The sequence below is a fragment of the Garra rufa genome, chromosome 23, assembly GCF_049309525.1.
Source record: "Garra rufa chromosome 23, GarRuf1.0, whole genome shotgun sequence".
NCBI classification, from domain to species: Eukaryota; Metazoa; Chordata; class Actinopteri; order Cypriniformes; family Cyprinidae; genus Garra; species Garra rufa.
In genome coordinates, this window is record NC_133383.1 from 30,089,256 (window position 1) to 30,112,023 (window position 22,768).

Sequence of the window (22,768 nt, forward strand, 5' to 3'; positions counted from 1 at the left end):
TTCACTGAGGAATGAATCATTCATGTAGACTATAATTTCATTTATAAATAAAAATGTTCGTTTATCGTCACACACGGGTGTGAATGCAATCATAAAGTCAAAACTTAATTGGTAGCTAATTGTCAGGCGTGAAAAAATATAGCCCTAACCAGTTAATAATAGAATAATAATAAAATAATAATAGCCTAATAATAATAATAATAATAATAATAATAATAAAAATAAATGATAAGTGACCTATATGTTTTATTTATTGTGTATCGCTTTATCTTAATGACGTTGTGTAGACTATATGTTATTTGCCATATATTTAGCAAATATTGTGAACGACAATTATGCCAATAGTTTTGTTTTTATGATTGTATTTATGCCTGTGTGTGACCATAAACGATTTACAAATGAAACTACGTTAATGATTCACTGGTCAATGAAACACTAGTATTTATATAAGTTATCTAGGTAATTAGACGAAATAAAATTAAATATATGTTAAATTCAACATATAAACTGCATTCCAGTAAAAAATCCCAGTCATATAGCATAATCAAAGCTTTACTGGCATGTCCAGCATTTACAGTATCATTTACATTAAGAACGTGGAGTAAAGAGATCGAAATAAAAGGAAAAATAACGAATATAAACGAATAATACAAATATTACGGGAAAAATAGGATCAGTTAATGGACAAGATTGTGGGATGCATAAAATATTTCTTGTAGGGCCATTTTATTTGATGCACTTTATTTATTCATGATAAACTTTTGAATGCTCTCTACGTCGCGCACAGACAGCATTGCCTATTGTTAATATAATAATTTAATATTGTATTAATTTCTAGAATAATTGATACAATCATTTAACTCAAAATAAAATATTAATAAACCTATCTAATCGGGGGTATATGGTCACGCAGGTTTGTTTATGTACTTAACTCGTGGCCTCGAGAAATGCATGTCGTTCCCTCATCGTTGCATCTATCGTCTCACGACATACTGTAAGGATGTCGTTCCCACGGAATATCAAAGAGTACTGTAGAAGCACCGGGTTGAGGCGATTTGGACTACAAACCGGTTCTATTTGTAATTCACTGACCCATTCATAAAAACAGTTCTTCCTTCCAGATTGAATCAGCCGTGTTTAATACCTCCATTGAATAAATGACTTACGACTCACTCATTAAAACAGGAGCATGCTGTCATCTATTGGCAATTTAGTTTCACATTCAAAAGTGTCATTGTATTTTTTTTCTGTAATTTCATGTTTCTGTTCTAATTTCTTTTTTATTATTATTATTAATCTCATAATATTATTTATACACTGTAAGTGCAGTATAAATCTGCAGGAGCTCCGTGTAAAATATGCTATAAAACACCCTGCTTGTTTATTTCAAAGGAAGAGAATTAGATGCAATGTTTATTTTAGCGGCACAAACGGGCACAAATCGAGCACAAACGAATGGCACCTTTTGGGTAGATTTAGACGATATGGGGTGGAGAGTTACGTAATAGTCCCAAACAAGTATTTTCCCCTATTATATTTAAGAAGGGCTCGGAGATACCAGGTTTGTTTTAACGGCACAAACGGGCACAAATCGAGCACAAACGAACGGCACCGGTTTGGAAAGATTTGGACGACATGGGGTGGAGAGTGACGTCACTGCCCCGAATTGTTTTTGTTATTTCTAAGAAATGGAAATATATTTGACGTTCATTTCAACGGCACAAACCGGCACAAATCGAGCACAAACGAATGACACCAGTTTTGTGTGATTTAGAGGAACTGGGGTGGAGAGTGACGTCACAGCCCCGAAAATATTTTGGTTATATCTAGGGAAGGAAAACAGATACAGTGTTTATTTTAACGGCACAAACGGGCACAAATCGAGCACAAACGAACTGCGCCGGTTTGGAGCGATTTGGACAACATGGGGTGGAAAGTGACGTCATACGGTCAAAAAAATAATGTTTAATATCTTAAACAACAAACCAGCACAAACGTTCGTTTTTGCGGCACAAATCAGCACAAACGTAGCACAAACGAATGTCATAGTTTTGGTCATTATTTCTTTTTATGGGGTGCCAACTTCACGGAGGTGGTCAACCTGGCCTCCTCCAGAGCTTGAATGAGGGGCATAACATAGGGTCGGAGATCCTAAACCTTCTACTGCCATGCGTAAGGGAAAAAGGAAAGGAAGGGAGAATGTTGTGGGAGGTACTGTAATGATGGAACAAGTTTCTGGTTGCATTAGTCCAATACCTAGTCCGTCCAATAATTAGTCTGTCTAAAAATGTGAGTACGTGTTCTGTATTGTAAGGATCTATTTTGGCATGCCAGTGTAATGAGCCCATTCTGCATGATTGCAGCATATATAGTGATGTTCCCACGGCGTTGGCCCAGAACATTCAAAATAGCTTTGTGGTAAAAGATGTTTCTCCTTATTCCTATTACTGCAACTTACTGCCTTTTAATAGTGCTTACACCTTGATTGTTGAGTTTACAGTTAAGCACCTAAGTGTCTGCACACCTGATGGCCATGTTTAATCAATTGGTTCACATGTGTAGTATTTTGGAAAGCAGTGCCTTAGAAATCTACAGAAATGTCACTTCTTTGCCATTTTGTGTCTAATGTAGAGAAGTGTGTTTAGTGCCTTGCAAAACAATGTGCGTAGTGTTTTGCAAAAAGTGTGAGGCTGAGAATGTGCTTATAGTTGTGTAGATTTGGGCTGAGGTTTTGCTCCTTGGGTGTCAGGTTTCACTAACTGTGTGTTATTTTTAATTTTAGTGTGTAAGCAATCGTAAAAAACTGTAATAAGAAAAATATTTAGTTAAATAATTGTAGCACTCCATAGGTCCCCATATCTAGAGTGCTGTGGGTTTGTTACTGATAGAACTAATAGAAAGGAATTTCTCTTGGAAAGTTAGTTAAACTATTAACACTAGAACCGCCAGGGGTTGCTCTATACCTAAAACCACCATGCGGCTAAATTTTACCCACGCACATGAATAGTGTTTTAATATGGCTAAAGAGCATTTTATTTCACTGTATTATGCCACTGTCATAAAATATATGAAGTATATATATATATATATATATATATATATATATATATATATATATATGAAATAGTCATAACTCTATAGTCATTAGCTATATTTTTTTCAGTTTTTTTTGCCCTTTTTTTGTTTTCAAAACATCCAATATAAGATAAACAAGCCTGCACTGACAACTAGAATTAAAAGGAAGTAAATATATATTGTGTGTGCTAATATTATAGTTTAATGTCATGAATTAATATTTTAATATAACTATGCTATTTAAATTACTACAATAGCCATCGAGCAATAATGATTTGCCACAGTACATGCCTTAACTAATTAATTATTAATTTGCTTAGTTCTGTCATTTATAATTTGAATAAGAGAACAACATCCAAGAAACTTCAGGTAATCAAAAAATGGTTTTATTCATTACATCGTAGATCAGATTTTATTATTATTTTTCTTTTCTGGAAACGGTAGACTAGAATAAAAAGCCACACAGTAGCGTAAATAAATAATAATAATAATTAATTAATATAACATAGTTAGGCTATATCATCTAAATATGAATGTGTGTTGTGTGACTACTTACAGTCGCCTAGTTCTACACATTGCTCAAACGCAATTTGGGCAAACATTCATCACTTTGACTGTGCATTTCCCACAGACAGCATTCCGACACTTCAGACACTTGACAAACGTTTTATTCTGTTTGCATTGTGCCTTCACCATGCACGTCATTCTCCTCGGCTGATCTGCACCGTCCAGTGGCACATCCACGCGTAGTGCCACTTTGGATGCCATCCACTCAGCGCGCAGCTCCTGGGCCAGCTGAAGCATGAAGTCCCTTCTGGGGATGCTGTTCTCTACGCAGCTCCGGTAAAGCACACAGGCATTGATAGCAGCAAGATCCAGCAAGTTGTAAAATACCGCAACGGGCCACCTACGGGTGCCACCTTGAGACAGGCAAAGAAAGCAACAGACAGGAACAAAGAGAACATTGTGGCATTATAGCGGTTTCCTGGTAAAGGCTGTAATCAAGGCAGTGCTGCACTCACAAACTCTACTTTATCGGGCATTATAGGTTTCTAAAGGAGATGTTTATTCAACAAAGTCAACACCTTTTGGCACGGTCAGTTTTGATGTTATATCATAAATCAGTGTATGGCAAATCAAATAATAATAATAATAACCTTTGACTGAGAATTGACGAGCCATCTGGTCGAGTACATCAACACCAGGTTTCGTTCTATTGTAGTAAGTCACCGTTTCTGGTATCCTCTTGTTGTCTGCGGGGATGACTACATGCTGGTGTCGAGTGCTCAGGATGGTGACATTTCTTCGAGGCTTGCACTGATAGACAGTCAGTGTGATTTTATCACTTTTCAGTACCTTGGTACTGAACTGCTCCCCTCTCTCTTGCACAGAAGGTGGGAGCCCCCGCATATTCTTGTTAATGGTCCCCACCATGCTTGTATTTTTGTGGAGAAGCTTGTTGGCTAGTGGGATGGAGGTGAACAAATTGTCGGTGGTGACATTCCTTCCCTTACCAATGAATGGCTCCACCAGCTTCAGCACCACACTCTCGCCAAGGCATTGTGTAGCTGGTCTGCTGTCATCTTTGCCCAGGTAAGGAAAGCCATTTAACATGTATTTGGTGTCAACATCTGCTGCCAGCCAAAATTTGATCCCAAACTTATCTGGCTTGTTGGGCATGTACTGCGTGAATCTGCATCTTGCCTTTGTGGGGAACAGTTGCTCATCTACAGTGATGTCTGGCCCTGGTCTGTAGCACGCAGTGCAATTCTGTGTGAATCTCTGCCACACATCAGCCATGAGCGCGAATTTGTCAGTGGTCAAACGGCAGCGCCGGGTTTCCTTCCTATCAAAGCGCAGGAAGCGCATAATTTCCCTAAACCGGTTCCTTGACATTGTGGAAATGAAGAACATGTTGCCCCATTCCTCAGACCAGAAACTTTCAATGTCGATGTTTTTCCCGCAGTATGCACCCCTGACATAAAGTAGTGCAATGAATGCCTTCAGCTCAGCAAGTGACATATCCCAGGCTGTGTCATCAGTGGCTCTGCGGGCCTCAGCCACTGTGCACTCTCGTATGTGCTGCAACATCACCCTATCACACAAGCACAAAAAAGCTGTTATCTTATTCTTGGATGTTGCGTCTTGCGTGTGGTGTGGGGCCAGCAGACTCAGTGAGAATATTTTGGACTTGTTGTCTCCCAGTGCCTTCGCCAGATTTGAGAACAGTCCATACTGTGCCATCTTTACTGATCTCTTGGACCGGTGCTGGTGGCTCTGTGACACACACTAAAATTCAGGGACAGGGATTCAACGATTATTTACAAGATTAACCCACAGGCTACTTTAGCTGTTATAGGGAAATTTATATCTTTATTAGTGAAGGGTGAAACTAGGGGACCACCTGTGGTAGTCAGAAAAGTTACAGGCCAAAAGGCATAAAACAAAGCAGTGGCTATTTGCACTAAGTGAAATAGGAATAGTTTAGCAAAATACTATTTACAGTACACTAAAGGCAGTGCGATTTTTGAGGTCGTACAAGCTCGCACGCGATTTTTTTGGTTATCGGAGGAAATCGTCTCTTCTAGTATGGTCTGGGCTCGTATGGTGTGAGAGAAATTATGAGACGAGCAGAGTGCCTTATGAGCACTTCCCGACTTCACGATCATTTTTAAACAAAACTTCGGGAGCTGTCGGATTGAAAGCGTCACGTGTGTGCTGCTGAACGAGCTGATTTGTTGATCAAACTGGAAATGACCAATCAGAAGCTAAAGAATCAAAACCACAGAAGAAGAAAGATGAACATGGGAGCGCCACGGCGACTTTGGACTATGGAGAAAGAGGCAAGAACACAGAGCGCTGTATGATGTATCGAGCAGCATTTATCACAATAGGGTCATCCGAGATGACATTTTATAGCGGATCACCCAAGAGCTACATTTATCAGGTGAGCTGTCACCTATTGTTTGCTACAGCTATTGCTAGCTATAGTGGTGGCCAACTAGCCCCCTCGACGTGCATAATACTACTTACATACATTACAATACTGTCCATGTGATTGGCTCGGAAATCGTCAGGTTTTAAAATCGTGCCGTGTACCACCGCGTCTGTCACTCGTGACGTGTGTGTGGCCATACGGTCTTCCGACCGTCAGAATTTGCACCGTGTACGGCCGCCTTAAAGGATTAGTTCACTTTCACAACAACAATGCACAGATAATGTACTCACCCCCTTGTCATCCAAGATGTTCATGTCTTTCTTTCCTCAGTCATAAAGAAATTGTGTTTTTTTGAGGAAAACATTTTAGGATTTCTCTCTTTATTATGGATATGGATGGCGCCCCAAAGTTTGAACTTCCGAAATGCAGTTTAAATGCAGCTTCAAAAGGCTCTAAACTATCCCAGCCGAGGAGAAAGGGTCTTATCTAGAGAAACGATCGGTTATTTTAGAAACAAATTGACAATTTATATACTTTTTAACCTCAAATGCTCGTCTTGTCTCATCTCTGCGCAGCGCATGCAAAGTGTGTGTGATTCAGGTAAATACAGTTAGGGGGTATGTCTAAAAACTCCCATCTCGTTTATGTCTTCAATGTCAAAATCATCTTATGATGCTGTTTTTACCTTTTTTGTAAAAGGAGTTTGAGTTTCTTTGTATGTTCACTTTGAAAACACTATGTTGGTACTTTTGCAGCGATCTACCGCGATTTTGAAGTTAGGGAAGAAAACGAGATGGGAGTTTTTAGACGTACCCTAATGCCGAGTTCAGACTGCACGATTTTCAAAGCAATCGCGTCACAGATGTTTTCACACTGCATGACTATCTGGGGTAGCGTTCTGTCGCTGTGTTCACACTGCACGATGGATCGGCGACAGGGGGTTTCACACTGCATGACTTTACAATAGGAAGAATTGCCGACAACTTTGTCCGGGTCCACAAACTACGTCTCACAACCAAACACACGCGAGAAGTGACAAGGAAACAATGCGAGGTCAGGCCTGCAAGTTCTCACGTGAGACTGGTATTATTATAAAAAAAATGGTAGCCCGCAAGAAGTTTGTAATACAAATTGCATGTGCATTCATTTGTAGCGAAAAGAAAAGAAGCCGAAGCTATGCTTGTTGATATTGTGGTCTATACCTTCGTAACTCCTCCCCCAACTTCCCACGGGCCTGGATGTTGCTGTCTCATTGGCTGCAGGTAATCACCGATGTGATTTTCAGTCAGATCAGCTTTCACACGGCATGACTTTGAATCGCCAACAGGTCCAGATATTTAGCATGCCAAATATCTCACGGGTGTTGGCGACACGTCGGCGATTCTCTCAGATCGCGTCTGTGATAGTTCACACTGTGTGATTGTCACTCGCGTGAACGAGCACCGATTTGCCTGTGATTTCGGGCATTTGTCGGCGATTTCTCAAAACCTGTCGGCGAGTCAAAATCGGGGCTAAAATCATGCAGTCTGAACTTGGCATAACTGTATTTACCTGAATCACACAGAGTTCGCATGCACTGCGCAGAGATGAGACAAAACGAGCATCTGAGGTTAAAAAGTATATAAAATGTCAATTTGTTTAGAAAATAACCGATCGTTTCGCTAGATAAGACCCTCGGCTGGGATAGTTTAGAGCCTTTTGAAGCTGCATTTAAAGTGCATTTAAACTGCATTTCGGAAGTTTAAACTTTGGGGCGCCATCCATATCCATTATAAAGAGAGAAATCCTGAAATTCTTTCCTCAAAAAAACACAATTTCTTTACGACTGAGGAAAGAAAGACATGAACATCCTGGATGACAAGGGGGTGAGTACATTATCTGTGCATTGTTGTTTTGAAAGTGAACTAATCCTTTAAGAGAAAATATCCATAGATTCTATTTATATTTTATAAAAATAATTTTGCATCTAAATTGCAATATTAGGATGCCATTTATATAGTGGAAATAGTGTTAGATAGTGGCACCACTTTTAGACATTATAAACATTTTAAAACAGTATGGGGGACATGTGATTTTGCAGGACATGTGTGAGATAGATACATTTTCTACTGTTATGCTTTGTAAATACAGATTACATCCGCTGTCAAACGCACTGTTCAGAGCGCACACATGCAGGCGAGAGAAAGCGCGTCCTGTTTTGAGTGAAGAGAATCTACCTGCGAGAAAAGAGATTTGTGTTTGCTCATTCTGATGCCCCCGCTTTACAATATTACGCTCTAGATATTTGTCATTACAATAGCGCCATAGAAACCACCGCAAACCAACTAATAAAATAAGAAATTCCCATCTGAAAGCTGCATTGATTTTTTAAATTGGTTAAAATGAATAGAGAATATTGTGATTTTCCGTGTGCGCTCGACCATTTCCATCATGAATCAAAAAAACAACAACAACAAACCAATGAAAATGCGGGTGCAACGCAAAGTGGACAGATGTTCACCCTACACATCTTATCCACTGTATCATTTTTTTTCTTCTTTTACTAATTAGTGTAAATAGCCTCTGCCTCTCCGCAATAATAATAACTGTGGGAGATGACTAATGACAAAAAAATAAATTTACATCCAAAGTTTATTGATGCTCACCCTCTGTAACTGTAGTCCTGTCCTGAAGAATAGACTCAGTCAATCTCATTTTTCTCGGAGGCTCTGGATCGCTGTCAGACGAGTCATCAGTTGAGCCGACCCAGGATGCATCACTTATCTCCCCACCATCAGACTTTCCATCACTCATGTCATTTAGCGCTTGTAATACCTCTTCGGCACCCATGAATCGCCTTCTTTTATTCATTGTGATTGAGACTGATAACGGCTTATCCAGTGAGTGAAAGATGTTGCCTAGTTACGTGCATATATATTTTGTTAAGGCTAATTCCATATTATTGTTGCAACTTAAATGCATGATCTCATTAAAACAAATGGCCAGTGTGAAAGCAGGATATTCTCGGCTGCACTTGAAGGCAGGGTTAGTATTTGTCATGTGATCTCAACACTTCTGTCAAATGTCTCAACATTTCTACATCTGTGTGACATTATTCATAATTTCAGCTTTGAGAATAAAAACCAACCTGTTTGTTCCTCAGTATCTTCATGTTTGACTCTGAATGTTTCTTCAATCTTCATGTCTTCACTCTCCTCTTTAATAAACTCCATCTTTATAATAGTGTGTCATGTAGATCTCAGTTGCTCCTCCAGTTTTTCTCTGTTTGACCACTTTGTCCTGTTTAAGATGTGAACAATTAACAGAAAGAAAATCAATGCAAACTAAATCTCTGTGTGCTTCTCAATCAGCTCCTAGTTCACTGACTGTGGGTGCGAGTGAGAGTCAAAACACTGAAATTTTTCCAATAAATACTAACTGAACACAGAAAATAAAAGAACAGATAATTGCCCACAGTTACCATTTAGTTTTAATTAAGATTAAGCATTTAATGATTATATTGCGTTTAATATATTAAATTTAGAAACAGAAAATTGCAATTGTTTGTAAAAGTTCATTAAACATGTTTAGTTTGTTGTTCTCGTTGTATTTCCAGTGTTTTGAGCAGCAGATGTCGTCAGTGTGCGGTGATTCGAGTGATTCAAAAAAATGAATCATTTGTGAAGCGATTGATTCAGTTGAACTGGAGTTTTGAAAAGATCCGTTTCTCCATCACTGAATTAAATCCGTGTTTATCATCTGATTCAGTAAATACGGACCGAAATGAGACACACCTCTTCTGTTACTCGTGTAACAAAATGATCAATTACTTTTACAACGTTGGTAAAAACTATAAACTAGACTGACCGCGTTGTATCAATTTAAACACTTTATATTATTAAAACCACAAACCTTTCTTCAGCTGAAACAGACGCAGGAGCGCGGCACAGATCTATGACATCACAGCACCAGCTCAAAATAAAAGTCCTGTTCACACACTGATGTGTCTAAAAAAAGTGCATATGTATGTACAGGAAGAAACATACAAATAATAAAACATCTCAGGTAATTACTGTTAGAGAAATACATATTGAAATACATGGTGTTTAATTGTGTGCTGAAAATCACCTCAAGCTAAAGTATACACACACACACACACACACACACACACACACACACACAGTGGAGATTTAAATTAGAGAACCATCTAAAAACTCAAAATCTGAAGGAATATTAGCTGTGGGTATACCACTCCCAGCCGGCACATGACCGACCTTCAACGTTGAAATTTGGTTGAAATAAGGTCAGTTGTTGTTTCAACAGTGAAACAACGTTGATATGACGTTGAATGCTAAATGGTTGAAGATCAGTCAACACATGACCGAAATTCAACGTTGAAATTTTTTTGAAATTAGGTCGGTTGTTGTTTCAACGGTAAAACAACTTTAATAAAACTTTGAATGCTAAATGGTTATATATACCTTCAAAAGCAAGTGTTTAAATTAAAATATTAATAATAATAATATAATAATTAACAAGGTTAACTTATAAATCAACATATGATCGTGTCTTCAGCATACAAATAAATGTTTGCCTTTTAAATGATTATAAACATACTTCATGAAACTTATTTTAAAATATATGTGTATTTCTTAAAATATAATTATCACCAACAATAAAACTATAAATACATTTCGCTACCACATGCTGAAACAATTCCTATTGGTTGTTTTACCTTACTGCTTTGACCGAGATTGGTTCATCTGGCTGTCATTGAGGAAACTGACAGGTGAAACTGCGCAGCTTTAATTAATAATTAATTTAATTAAATTATTTTGTAATTTAAAAAAATTTGACCGTTACCGCATTTTTTTGTGAGGCTGTGAGCTGCATAGACTTTATGAGAGCTGCTGCTCACCGAAATTATTCAGTTTGTCCCGAATTATTTTATATTTTCCTGTTATATTTTTATTTTTGAGCGAATATGAATTGTGAGATCCCAACGGAGAACAAAAACCGGAACACAGAGGAAACGTGAGCTGCGAGTCTCATTTACATTTTAATCCTATAATAACAGTCCTAAAGATGACATACTTTATCTTTCTTTTCTGAATATCATATAACGGCAAATGTCTTTAATTCAAATGAATTTAGATTGTTTAAACTTTAAAGGAATGGTTTAAAACGAAAAACAGCTTTTTAAGAAAATTTCAGTAAACCATTTATTCTTTCCCCTTGTAGAATCATTAAGGATCCAGCTTATTGGCAGTTTGGGTAAGGAATTGTTTATCTGCTACTTTGCACTGTCACTTCTGGTAGAGATTCATTGGTCTTTTGTTATAAGTTTATTTAATGTAATACAAATGTACTCAGTATGATTTTACTTGTTTCACTAAGTATACTGCTTAGTTAGAATTGTGATTAAAACCATGTTAAAAAATATTGTACAAGATTTGATTTGTATGTTTTGTATGTTGAGTGTTTTGAATTTCATTTTATGAAATTTTATTTTTGGTGTTTTTGTTCATGCAGGACGGTACAGAAAGCACATACGTGGGGGAGAGAGGAGGGGACAGCATCAGAAAGGACACAGAGCTGGGACTCTTTCAAAGATCACCCGAAGCACAACCATGATATATGCACAAGACTGTTGTTTTTATCAGAATTTGAAGAAACATTTTGGCTTAAAATAATAAATACATTTCATTTAAGGTATTTCCTGCGTTAAGAATTTTAAGGCGATTGATATTTGATCCCTTCACCACGACATGGTTTCTGTTGCAGGTTCCAGTCTTTTACCCATTTCCACTGCACAAATGTACACATCTCTTATAATGAGACACATTTGTAAACCTATTTTCACAGAACCATAGTTAACCACCAAATAACAGATCAAGTGGTTTTAGTCAAAAAAGGTTTCTCTTGTGCAGCGCAAAATATGCATGTTATTGCACAAAAACTTTGAGTCTTTAACCTTCTGGGGTCTAGGGATTTGGAGAAGTTTAAACCCTGACATCTGTGTGTTTTTTTTCACAGGGTTTCTGCAGATATGAACAAGTGAAATTTAAGACTTTTTAAGACCTTTCTAATACCACCTTATATGAAATTTAAGACCGAAACCTGTAATGGAAATAGATATTATATTACATGCATATATGTAATATTTAATGTGTTTAATGTAAAAAGTAAACACAATTTCATGGCTGTCATAAATTAAATTTATTACTACGATATACAGTGAACTTTTCATATCAGCAGATACTATTCCACACAAAATATCCCCATAAAAGTACCACTAGAAATATCTGATGTAAAAAAAAAAATTCTGAAGAAATATTTTCATCAGTGCACTATTAGCTTTTACATCTTAAATCTGCATATTTGATTTACCTTTATAAAGGCCTTTTTTTTTTTAAATGTATGCATTAACTTTGAAATTTATTTTATGAATTTATCAATAAATTCTAAATGGCTGTTAGCAGTGAGATTACACAATTTACACTGCAAAATTAAAAGTGAGATTAATGTTTTAAATACATTTATTGATTTATAAATATATACGTTAGAAATGTTGGGTGTGGAGGCATACTTTTAAACACACTAAACTACCAGCAGGTGGCGGTAAGTCACTTCATGAGCGAGTTATTTCAACTGATTCGAGCAAAACGCTGAATCATAGCAGAACGTTGCTAGGAGAATGCTTCTGCTGCGATCCTTGCTTGGAACTATTTTCGTTGGTGAAACAGAACAAAACAGTAAATATTTTGTCTAATAAGTAACTACTTGACTAACTACTTGTTTATTGAGCTACAATTAATGTAACATTTGTAATTGTGAGAAATATTCAGCAAAAAGCTCACTTGTTATATTACTGAACTATATCATGCTATAAATAAACTATACATTTGAAATTTTTACCTCAGTTTGTTTCTTTAGAGTGCTGTTACATTCATTTGTTTTAAAGTATGTCACAAATAGACCAGAAATACACTATCCATTATCAATTTCTGTTTACGTTGAATGTATTAAAATATGAATCTTTCTTGCCTTTCGATGCTTCGCTAGTTGTTTTTGTCACTTCAGTTTTAATCAGGCAGTTTGTTCGGTCGGGCAAGTAAAAAAAAAAAAAAACATTTTAAAAGTATCTCCAAGGCTGGCGGTCAGCTAGCTCGGCCTATATTTATTATTATTATTGAGAACATTATATATAGAAAAAGGTATTTTGACCTGTATTCTGCTACTGCGATTCTGTATGAAGACGCAGTAACTTCCGCAGGGGGAGAAAAAAAATCTACAGTTGTTAGCAACTGGCCTTAGCCAAGCCCTATATTCAGTTTTTTCAAGCTAAGTATCGCTAAACTTGCACTTCCCCATAGCTAAAAAGTTAAATCCATTTTACTTCTGCGGTACAATCCGAGAGAGACTCGTGCCAATAACAGAAAGCTGATTGGGCTATAGACCTTTCTCACAACTTCCATATTTTGCACCGGAAATACGCAATTGCTGTGTAAACCTATTTCCGCCCCAGTATGCCGGTAACCAGTTAAACAACAAAGATGGCGAAAACATCGAGCAAGATTGTTTGTAACATCAAGACCACGACTGTTATATTGCTTTAATAAAGTTGTACATGTCCTCTATACTATCCATACATAACCTTATAACCCTAGTCCTCGGTCTAAGTGGACACACTAGTAATTTGTTAGCCTGATTGCTCTCTAACGTTAGCTACGTTACTTACCTTGAAAGTTATGGATAAACGGGACGTTCTAAAACGCTTAAAGTTTCTGTCAAACCTTACTTGGAACAAACACTAACTACTATCAAAAGAACGAGCCCTTATTCCACAGATAAAGTGAATAATATCACGTTAAGCGTTTTCTCCCCCAAATAAGCCCATTATAAGGAAAGAGTTTAACGTGGTTTACGTATCTCAACAGCCAGTACCGCCGCTCCCTATACGCAGAGTACGCAGTCTGCGTAGGGCACCAACTCCCAGGGGGGCACAATCCCAGCTGCTCGAAAAAAAAAATCGTTTTTATACATTATAATAATAAATTAATATTAATAATATACATATACAAATAAACAAAAATATAAAAATATAAACGTATATATTGCATTTTTACGGTGAACGCAGAGTAGGCTAAGCACACGTGATGACGCGCGTGCCCTCACCTCTGTTACGGCTGCCTATTTGGCCAAAAATGATAATAACTGATAAACAATATGCCTGGTCCTGGAAAGAGACAACAACAGTCCGGCGCCGAGAAACGGAAAAAAAAAAAAAACCCAAGAGGAAGCCCGTGCATCACTTTCAGGTACGTTCATAATCCTGTGAAACTTTATTTTATTCTGTCAACGTTAATAATGTGTTTTAATGTCGGTAATAATTTCACGACTAACGCATCTTTCTTAATATCAATACAAGCAGATCTAAGTAATTAAAATGACTTAAAATGCATTATATTAAAACACAGAGGCAATTATGATTATTGATTAATAATGACCATATGGTGTCATTAAATAACAGTGTTAAAATACATAATCTAATACAAAATTAACAGTTTACTTTACAATTTTAATAGAAATGCCTGAAAAGGGCACCAAAGGCATGATGATCGAATTCCTTGTTTAATATTGACCAAACATTTAATTAAAATATCCACATAATCTTTCCTATCATTTCCTCAACAAAAATATGTGGACATCATAACCCTTGTCTGTTTTATTGTCAAAGTCTGCTTTATTGTCAAAACTGCCACATGCACAGTGCATACAAGAGTTTTGAAATTTTGTTTCTCTCACACCCTTGGTGCAAACAGGTAAAAACACAGAATAAAAATATATTTAAAAAATACAGACAAATACAAATATTATATATTCTATAAAACACAATTTACAAGCATGGATATGATAGAAAGTTAGATAAAAAGGCAGATAACCATGGTTTTATCAGAGTAAAACTGCTTAATTTCTGCTTTGATTCTGTGACTATTAAATCAATCAGACAACTGTATTAATAAAATCATAGTCATTGGAGGTAACTCTTTGTTGTTGATAAAACTGTTTTATTACACCACTCTTGCTATTTTGCTCTTTATTTACCTTCTTGACCAAAAATAACTGTTTATTTAAAAGTGCACTCAGTAATTCTTCAGATAATATCTTCTGCTTCATTTAATGCAGGGTCAATGCTGAAATTTGTTACAAAAGAGGATGAAGTGGTACCATCAAGCACTGATCCAGAGGGACTTAGCAGCTGCACAGTCACTGATGCAGGATGTAGCACTGAAGCCAGTCCATCAACCAGCTATACAGATGTGGTGGTCACAACTGCACACAACCTACCCACAACTGGTGACAACCTACAGTCTGGGAGTAGTTCTATAATCATAGAGAAACCGTCACTCATTAAAGAAGTAGAAACTGATGTGGTGTCCCCTGTGAGTGCTCTGCAAGTTGATCCTTCTCTCTGGCCGTCTCGTCTAACAGATTCTGATCGCCTTGAAATTGTACAGAGAGGACCATTTAAAGTAGAATCTGATTTTTCTTTCCCTAAAGACAAAGATGGACGAGGTTTTAATAGTTTGCAATGCTATCGCATACTCACAAATGGAGAGAAGGTGTTAAGAAGTTGGCTTATTTATTCAAAGCAGAAAAACTGTGTGTTTTGTTTTGCTTGTAAACTCTTCAGTACCAAAGACACAAACCTGTCAAGGGAGGGTTTTAGTGACTGGTCCAACCTCAGCAAGAGTCTCAGGAGTCACGACAATGCCTTAGACCACACACAATCCATGTTGAAATGGAGGGAACTTGAGATGCGTCTAAAGAACAAGAAGACAATAGACCATCAAGAATTAACTCTCTTAGAGGCAGAAAAAAAAAGGTGGCGTGATGTCCTCACACGATTAGTCAGCATCACAATATCTTTGGCATCCCGAAATCTTGCTTTTAGGGGCTCCTCAGATCATCTCTACGAAGCAAACAATGGCAACTTTCTCAAGGAAGTCGAGCTTCTTGCACTGTTTGATCCTGTGATGGAAAATCATCTGTCGAGAGTCAAGGACAAAAGCACTCGTACACATTATCTTGGACAGCAAATCCAAAATGAGCTGATACAGCTTATAAGTGACAAAATACTGAAGACCATTGTGTCCAATATTCATCAGGCAAAATACTATTCAATTATTCTTGACTGCACCCCGGATACAAGTCATAAAGAACAAATGTCAGTCATATTGCGGACTGTGTCCTTGGAGCCAAAGCCAGAGGTTAAAGAATACTTTTTAGGATATGTGGAGGTCTTCGAAACCACTGGCTTGAACCTGTCAAATGTGATACTGGACAAGCTTCAGGAGCTTCAGATTCCTTTTGAAAATTGCAGAGGACAGGCCTACGATAATGGTGCTAATATGAAAGGTAAAAGTCAAGGAGTGCAAGCGAGACTGCTAAAGCAAAACCCAAGAGCTCTGTTTGTACCTTGTGGAGCACATTCAATGAATCTTGTGATAGCAGATGCAGCAAAGGCATCTAAGGATGCTGTTGGCTACTTTGGTTATGTGCAGAAACTCTTCACATTCTTTTCAGGAGCTACACAACGATGGAACATCTTGTTGAAGCATGTCCATCTCACATTGAAGTCTTGGAGTGATGTAAGATGGGAAAGCAGACTGCAAAGCATTACAGCTGTCAGACACCAAGTGAAGGAGATCAGAAATGCTCTTATTGAGGCAAGGCAAGCTGTGAATGATCCAGTTGCCAAAGTAGAGGCTCAAGCCCTTGCAGAAGAAGTGGCTTCATTTAGGTTTCTGATATGCACTGTTGTATGGTTTGACATCTTAACACATATTAACCAGGTGAACAAGATGCTTCAGTCCAGTTCAATGCAACTGGATGTTGCTGTTCGACTCATTGAGAGTGCAAAACATTCTCTCATGAAATACAGACAGTCTGGATTTGTGGATGCTCAGTCAACTGCAAAGGAACTCTGTGAAGCCCTAAACATAGAGCCTGAACTTAAGGAGAAAAGGCTGAGAAGCACTAAAAGGCATTTTGCCTATGAGGCTGCAGATGAGCCTATCAGTGATGCCCTCAAAAAGCTTGAGGTTACCTTTTTCAATAGTGTTGTGGACTCTGCTTTGGCATCACTTCAAGAGAGATTTGAAATTTTCACTCAGGTCAAAGACAGATTTGGAGTTCTGCTTGATTTCAGCCAAGTTCAAGGGATGTCAAAAGAGACTTTACAGAAACACTGCACTGAGGTAGAGAAGACATTGACTGCAGTGGAAAAAGGAGGTTCTGATATTGATGGCCAAGAGCTAGCTCAAGAAATCGTAAACCTTCCACAGTTGCCACCACTCACAACGGCTCTGGAGATGCTATCATTTCTCCATGACAACCACCTACAAGAGTTGTACCCAAATCTCTGGATTGCTCTGCGCATAGCAGTGACGCTCCCTGTAACTGTTGCCTCTGCTGAGCGAAGTTTTTCTAAAATGAAGCTCATCAAAACGTACTTGCGCTCATCTATGGCACAAGAGCGCATGAGTGGTCTGGCAATTGTCAGCATCAACTCTGAATTAGCAAAGGCTTTATCATATGAAGAGCTCATTAACGACTTTGCCTCAAGAAAAAGCAGAAGTGTGCCTTTGTAAATTTTGAACTTTGGAAAGCTCCAGCAGATGACAGACAGTGTTGCTTTTATTTCAGATTATTATTGTTTATTTTATTTATTATAAATGTTTTATTGAAAGTGTAATTTTAGTTTGTATTTTTTGCTGTAGAGCTACAATTGATTTATGTATTTACTTTTATTTGAATAAAGTTCTATTTTTGGCCCCTATAGTAGGTGTTTTTTTTATTTTTTTATTTTTACTTCCGTAATATTTGGGGGAGGGGGCACAAAATAAAATTTCTGCTTAGGGCACCCATTTGGCCAGCAGCGGCCCTGTCAACAGCGACCAGGGAAAACCAAACTTCTGGTAAATTTTTACTTATAATAAATACTTGCTGCTGTCAAAAGAACGAGCTCTTATTCAGCATATAAAAGTGATCGCCCCCCATAGAAGTCCATTATAACAAACCATGTTAAGCTTTTTCCTGTATGGAGTTCTATAGGGAGAAAAGCGTGATATTATTCACTTTATACGCTGAATAAGAGCTCATTCTTTTGACAGCAGAAAGTGTTTATTATAAGTAAAATTTTAAGCCACGTTAAGCTTTTTTTTTTGTATAATGGACTTCTATGGGGGGCGATCACTTTATATGCTGAATGAGAGCTCGTTCTTTTGAGAGCAGAAAGTGTTTATTATAAGTGAAATTTAACAGAAGTTTGGTCTTCCCTGGTCGCTGTTGAGGTAAGTTAAACCAAGCTGTTTCCTTACAACGGGCTTCTATGGGGGAGAAAACGCTTAACGTGATATTATTCACTTTATCTGTGGAATAAGGACTCGTTTTTTTGATAGTAGTTAGTGTTTGTTCCAAGTAAGGTTTGACAGAAATTTGGGGTTTCCTGGTAGTTTTTTTACGTACATTAAGCCACGTTAAGCGTTTTAGAACGTCCCGGATAAACTCTTAGTGGAAAAATTTATATGTTCAGTACTTCCAAAAATTCTCAAGACTAACAATTACTCTGAACAACTTAAGGTCCAGGTCCAGTAATGCAAATGAATGTGCTTAATGGTAAAATTACAAACTGCACAAGTGTGTATGGTGTTCACTAGTGTAATTTATTCTGAGTTCGGATTAATAGTCTGTGCTGTAATGGCTTTATTTTATCTTGTCAGACTGATTGTGTTTTAAGAGCCAAACTTGCACCACAATATGGCAATACTCCACTTTTCAGAGGTTTAAAAGTGAGGCAAATGGATCATAAAGCACCTGTCAGTCATATTAGAGAAACAGCCAATGCAGGCACACACTGTTTACCCAATTATGCAGCATTGCCCATATGGAGGGCCACTAGAGGGGATGAACACAGAGGGTGGGCCGATTCACTGAACTAAGGCCAGTAACTTTGATCCCATTGCTGAAAAGGAAAAGTTCCTCTGTGATTCTTGACATCTGTAGCTTGTTTTAAGGAGTTGGATCATTTGTGCGCTATTGTAACTTCATGGCTGTTCAGTGGTGATGAAGTAAAATGCAGTGTGCTCTGGAGCGCGTGCATGTGTGCAGTGGATGGACATAACGATCGCGGGGTGCGGGTGCGTGCGCAGCGGCTCCGGTTCGCTCTCCTCCGGCTCGACATGTTAAATTCAAGTACGTAAAAAAAAAAAACAGTACTCTTATTTAAAATTCTTTGTTTTATTGAATCCAGTTTTTCTGAACTCCTACATATTCATAGTTATCCCTTAAGAATATTAATGAGCATTTGACAATAATCATGTACATCTGCACCACCCCCCATGAGATGGCTATCTTTTAAAAAAGAAAAAAAAAGGCTTATCTTAGTATTTTTATCTTGTTTCTAGTCAAAATTTCTAAAAATTCTTAAATTAAGGCGAGACACTGCCAGTGAATAGGGTAAAAAGACAACTAATAGTTATCGCCTTACTGACCCAGTTGATCGATTACATTGATAATATGAAATATGTTTATTTGCATACATTTCTAGTCCAGAAATCTAAACACTGGATGAAGTCAGTTTCAAAATTCTTGTTTAATTTTTTGACATAGTGTCAAATGCTTTTACAGAGGGAATTTGGGGTATATCATTTCATCACTCCATAATTCAGGAAAAAACTTTGAACAGACAAAAAACATGTATTTCTTACCATTTTGGGGAGAAAATGTTGTATAAAATCAAGCTAATATGAACAAATCCCTCTGTAAAAACCTTCAGGATATAGACAGAATACAAATGTAAAGTGTGGTGTGTGTAAGTGCTGCTGAAGTGGAGATTTATGGCTCAGTGTAGGTGAAAAAAACTCTTGGCCTTAAAAATATGTATTGTAATTGAAATCTATTGATACAAACTTAGGAATTTGTAGAGATTTTCACTAGAATCAAGACAAAAATACTAAGTAAGATGCAGCCACTGTTGTTCAAGAACATCCAATCAAATGTGAAGTTAAAGTTAATTAGTCAGAGCAGCTGTAATGGTTCTTGATTAAAGGGGGTGTGGTTGATAACGACTATTCATTTGCAGAGTATAAATAGCAGTCCAAGGCCTCCTGAAACTATGCACAGTTGTTTAGTAATGGCAGGAAAGTGGCATTTATGTTATTTTCAAACACTATGTGTTTTGGCTTGTTCTTTTTGCAGTGCTCTTCCTCAAATGGGTTTTCCAGCTCAGAATCCTCAAGCTCTGATGTTCCAGCCGTCTGACCATCGGTTTAAACAGTCAGCTCAACAACAATCTGCTCAGCAGGTTCCTCAGAAGTTTCAGCTTCAGCAGCCAGTGAAGGCTGAGCCTGTTGACAAATGTGCTGTAGCTGATTATGAGCAGATCCAATGTGGACAACCTGGTATCAGTGGTGCTGAGTGTGAGGCTATCAACTGCTGCTTTAACGGACAACAGTGTTACTATGGGAAAGCAGGTAAGAGTTTCGAATCTGATGAAATTTGGTTAATGTTTGTTACCCACATTAATCTACTCTTGTATGTCATTCCAGTGACTGTCCAGTGTATTAGAGATGGTCAGTTTGTGGTAGTGGTGGCTAGAGATGTTACGCTGCCTCGACTGAGTCTGGATTCGGTCCGTCTAGTGGGTGGAAGTGAACCACCTTGCGCTCCTGTGGACTCTACACCTTTCTTTGCTATATACCAGTTCCCTGTCACCGCATGTGGCACGAGCATGATGGTGAGGAGATGCTTCTGGCTTTATTCTGCATGGCTTATGATGGGCTGGATGCCAACAGTGTTCATATTTGCAGGAGGACAGTGGATATGTGGTGTATGAAAACAGAATGACCTCCTCGTATGAAGTAGGCGTTGGTCCGTTTGGTTCCATCACGAGAGACAGCCATTTTGAGTAGGTGACTCATACCCTTTATCTTAAGTACCATCTCTGACAAACTCTACAAGTTGACCGTTTGTTGTCCAGGCTTCTCTTCCAGTGTAGGTACTCTGGTACTGCTGTGGAAGCTCTGGTTGTGGAGGTCAACAGTGTTCCTGCACCTCCACCAGTAGCTGCTCCTGGACCTCTCAGAGTGGAGCTTAGACTGGCCAATGGCCAATGTGTCACCAAAGGTTGCGCAGAAGGTAAGACTTGTCTTCAGTCTTAAAGTCCAAGTTGCAGTGGACTGTGGTTAAACCCCAGTGTTCCTCAGGGGATGAGGCCTACACGTCCTACTACGGTGCTGCTGATTATCCCGTCACGAAAGTCCTGCGTGAGCCTGTGTATGTTGAGGTGCGCATTCTGGAGAGGACTGACCCCAACCTTGTCCTGATGCTGGGACGTTGTTGGGCGACATCAACCCCCAGTCCACTCAGTCTACCCCAGTGGGATCTTCTGATTGATGGGTGAGTCTACCGACAGTCTTTATCCAGCTAGTCTGCTGTTAGGAACTCTCTAACTGCCTCTTTCCTCTTCAGATGCCCTTACTATGATGACCGTTACCTGACCGCACTGGTTCCAGTGACTAGAGCGTCTGGTCTTCAGTTCCCAACCCACTACAAGCGCTTCGTTGTCAAGATGTTCACATTTGTTGATCCAGCATCACTGGCTCCTCTGCAGGAAACCGTATGCTCTCAGCTCTTCCTGAACCCCTAATATTACTCTTTAATGGATTCTATGGCTTAACCCTTTTCTCTTTCAGATCTTCATCCATTGCAGTACAGCGGTGTGCCATCCCTCTTCTGGCTCCTGTGAGCAAAGCTGTGGCAGGAAGAGTAAGTGCACGCAGTAACTATTTCCACTTGATTTGTGACTTCATGGCCTTTCTCACTACTTTTTCTCCTTTTTAGGAAGAGATGTTGCTGTGAGGACCTCCACTATTGGACAAACTGTTTCCAGTGGAGAAGTGAAATTGGTTGTATGATTGAGTTGTCTTTTAATAAACCATGTAGAACCTTACACTGTCTCAGTGTTTCATGCCAAGCTACCTAAAGTTGCTCGTTTATTTGCTATGTTAAGATCAATTGTGACTCCAAATCTACCTTCAGTCATTTGGTGCATCAACCATTGGGCCTGTTTTGGTTCACAAAATTTGTGTTCTCAAAAGGTCTTCTAGACCCCCTTCCCTTAAGATCTGGTTCAGTTAGGGTGACCAGATGAGATTGGTTGAAATTCGGGAGGGGGGGGGGGGGGTGTGAATTTCATGTTTTTATTAATATAAATAGTCTACATATAGAAGTAACATTAGGCATTTTTATACTTCAAACTGAAGTTAATGAACCAATCATATTTTTATTAACAAGTACATATGCATATAAATTGATATAGCCTAATACGTAGGCTATAGAAGTATTATTTTGAACCCGGTGCCTCGCCCTCGACCGGTCTGACTTCACGCGACTTCTGCCTGCACTTTCAACTGTCCTAACGATGCTGCAACTTGCGCTCTCTTCATCTACTCCATAAAGCAAAAAGGTCGTATTGTCTTTGTGCATATAGCCTAGATGAATTATATAAATTAATAGAAACAATATAACTTTAAATTCACACTTGAGCTATATAGCCTACCGAGGTTGTGGAGGCTCGACATCAGCATATTTTGCAGAGCTTTTCACTGCTGCCAGCACTCCCGTCTTTCCCAGGATGTATTTATGGAACTCTGCACAAGTCATTAAATTTATTTTTACTTTGATTTTGCTGCGGACCAGTTTAATTTT

The 22,768-nt window shown here is 38.3% G+C and overlaps 1 protein-coding gene across 1 annotated transcript; it reads left to right on the forward strand.

Moving 5' to 3' along the window:
* The first annotated feature begins 20,250 nt into the window (after positions 1-20,250).
* LOC141299298 (zona pellucida sperm-binding protein 4-like) lies at positions 20,251-21,975 on the forward strand. Its single transcript, XM_073829654.1, has 8 exons — positions 20,251-20,532; positions 20,608-20,795; positions 20,869-20,966; positions 21,039-21,196; positions 21,265-21,457; positions 21,530-21,677; positions 21,754-21,826; positions 21,902-21,975. The coding sequence occupies exons 1-8, from the start codon at positions 20,271-20,273 to the stop codon at positions 21,973-21,975; spliced, it is 1,194 nt and encodes a 397-aa protein (XP_073685755.1). The 5' UTR covers positions 20,251-20,270.
* The last annotated feature ends 793 nt before the right edge of the window (positions 21,976-22,768 follow it).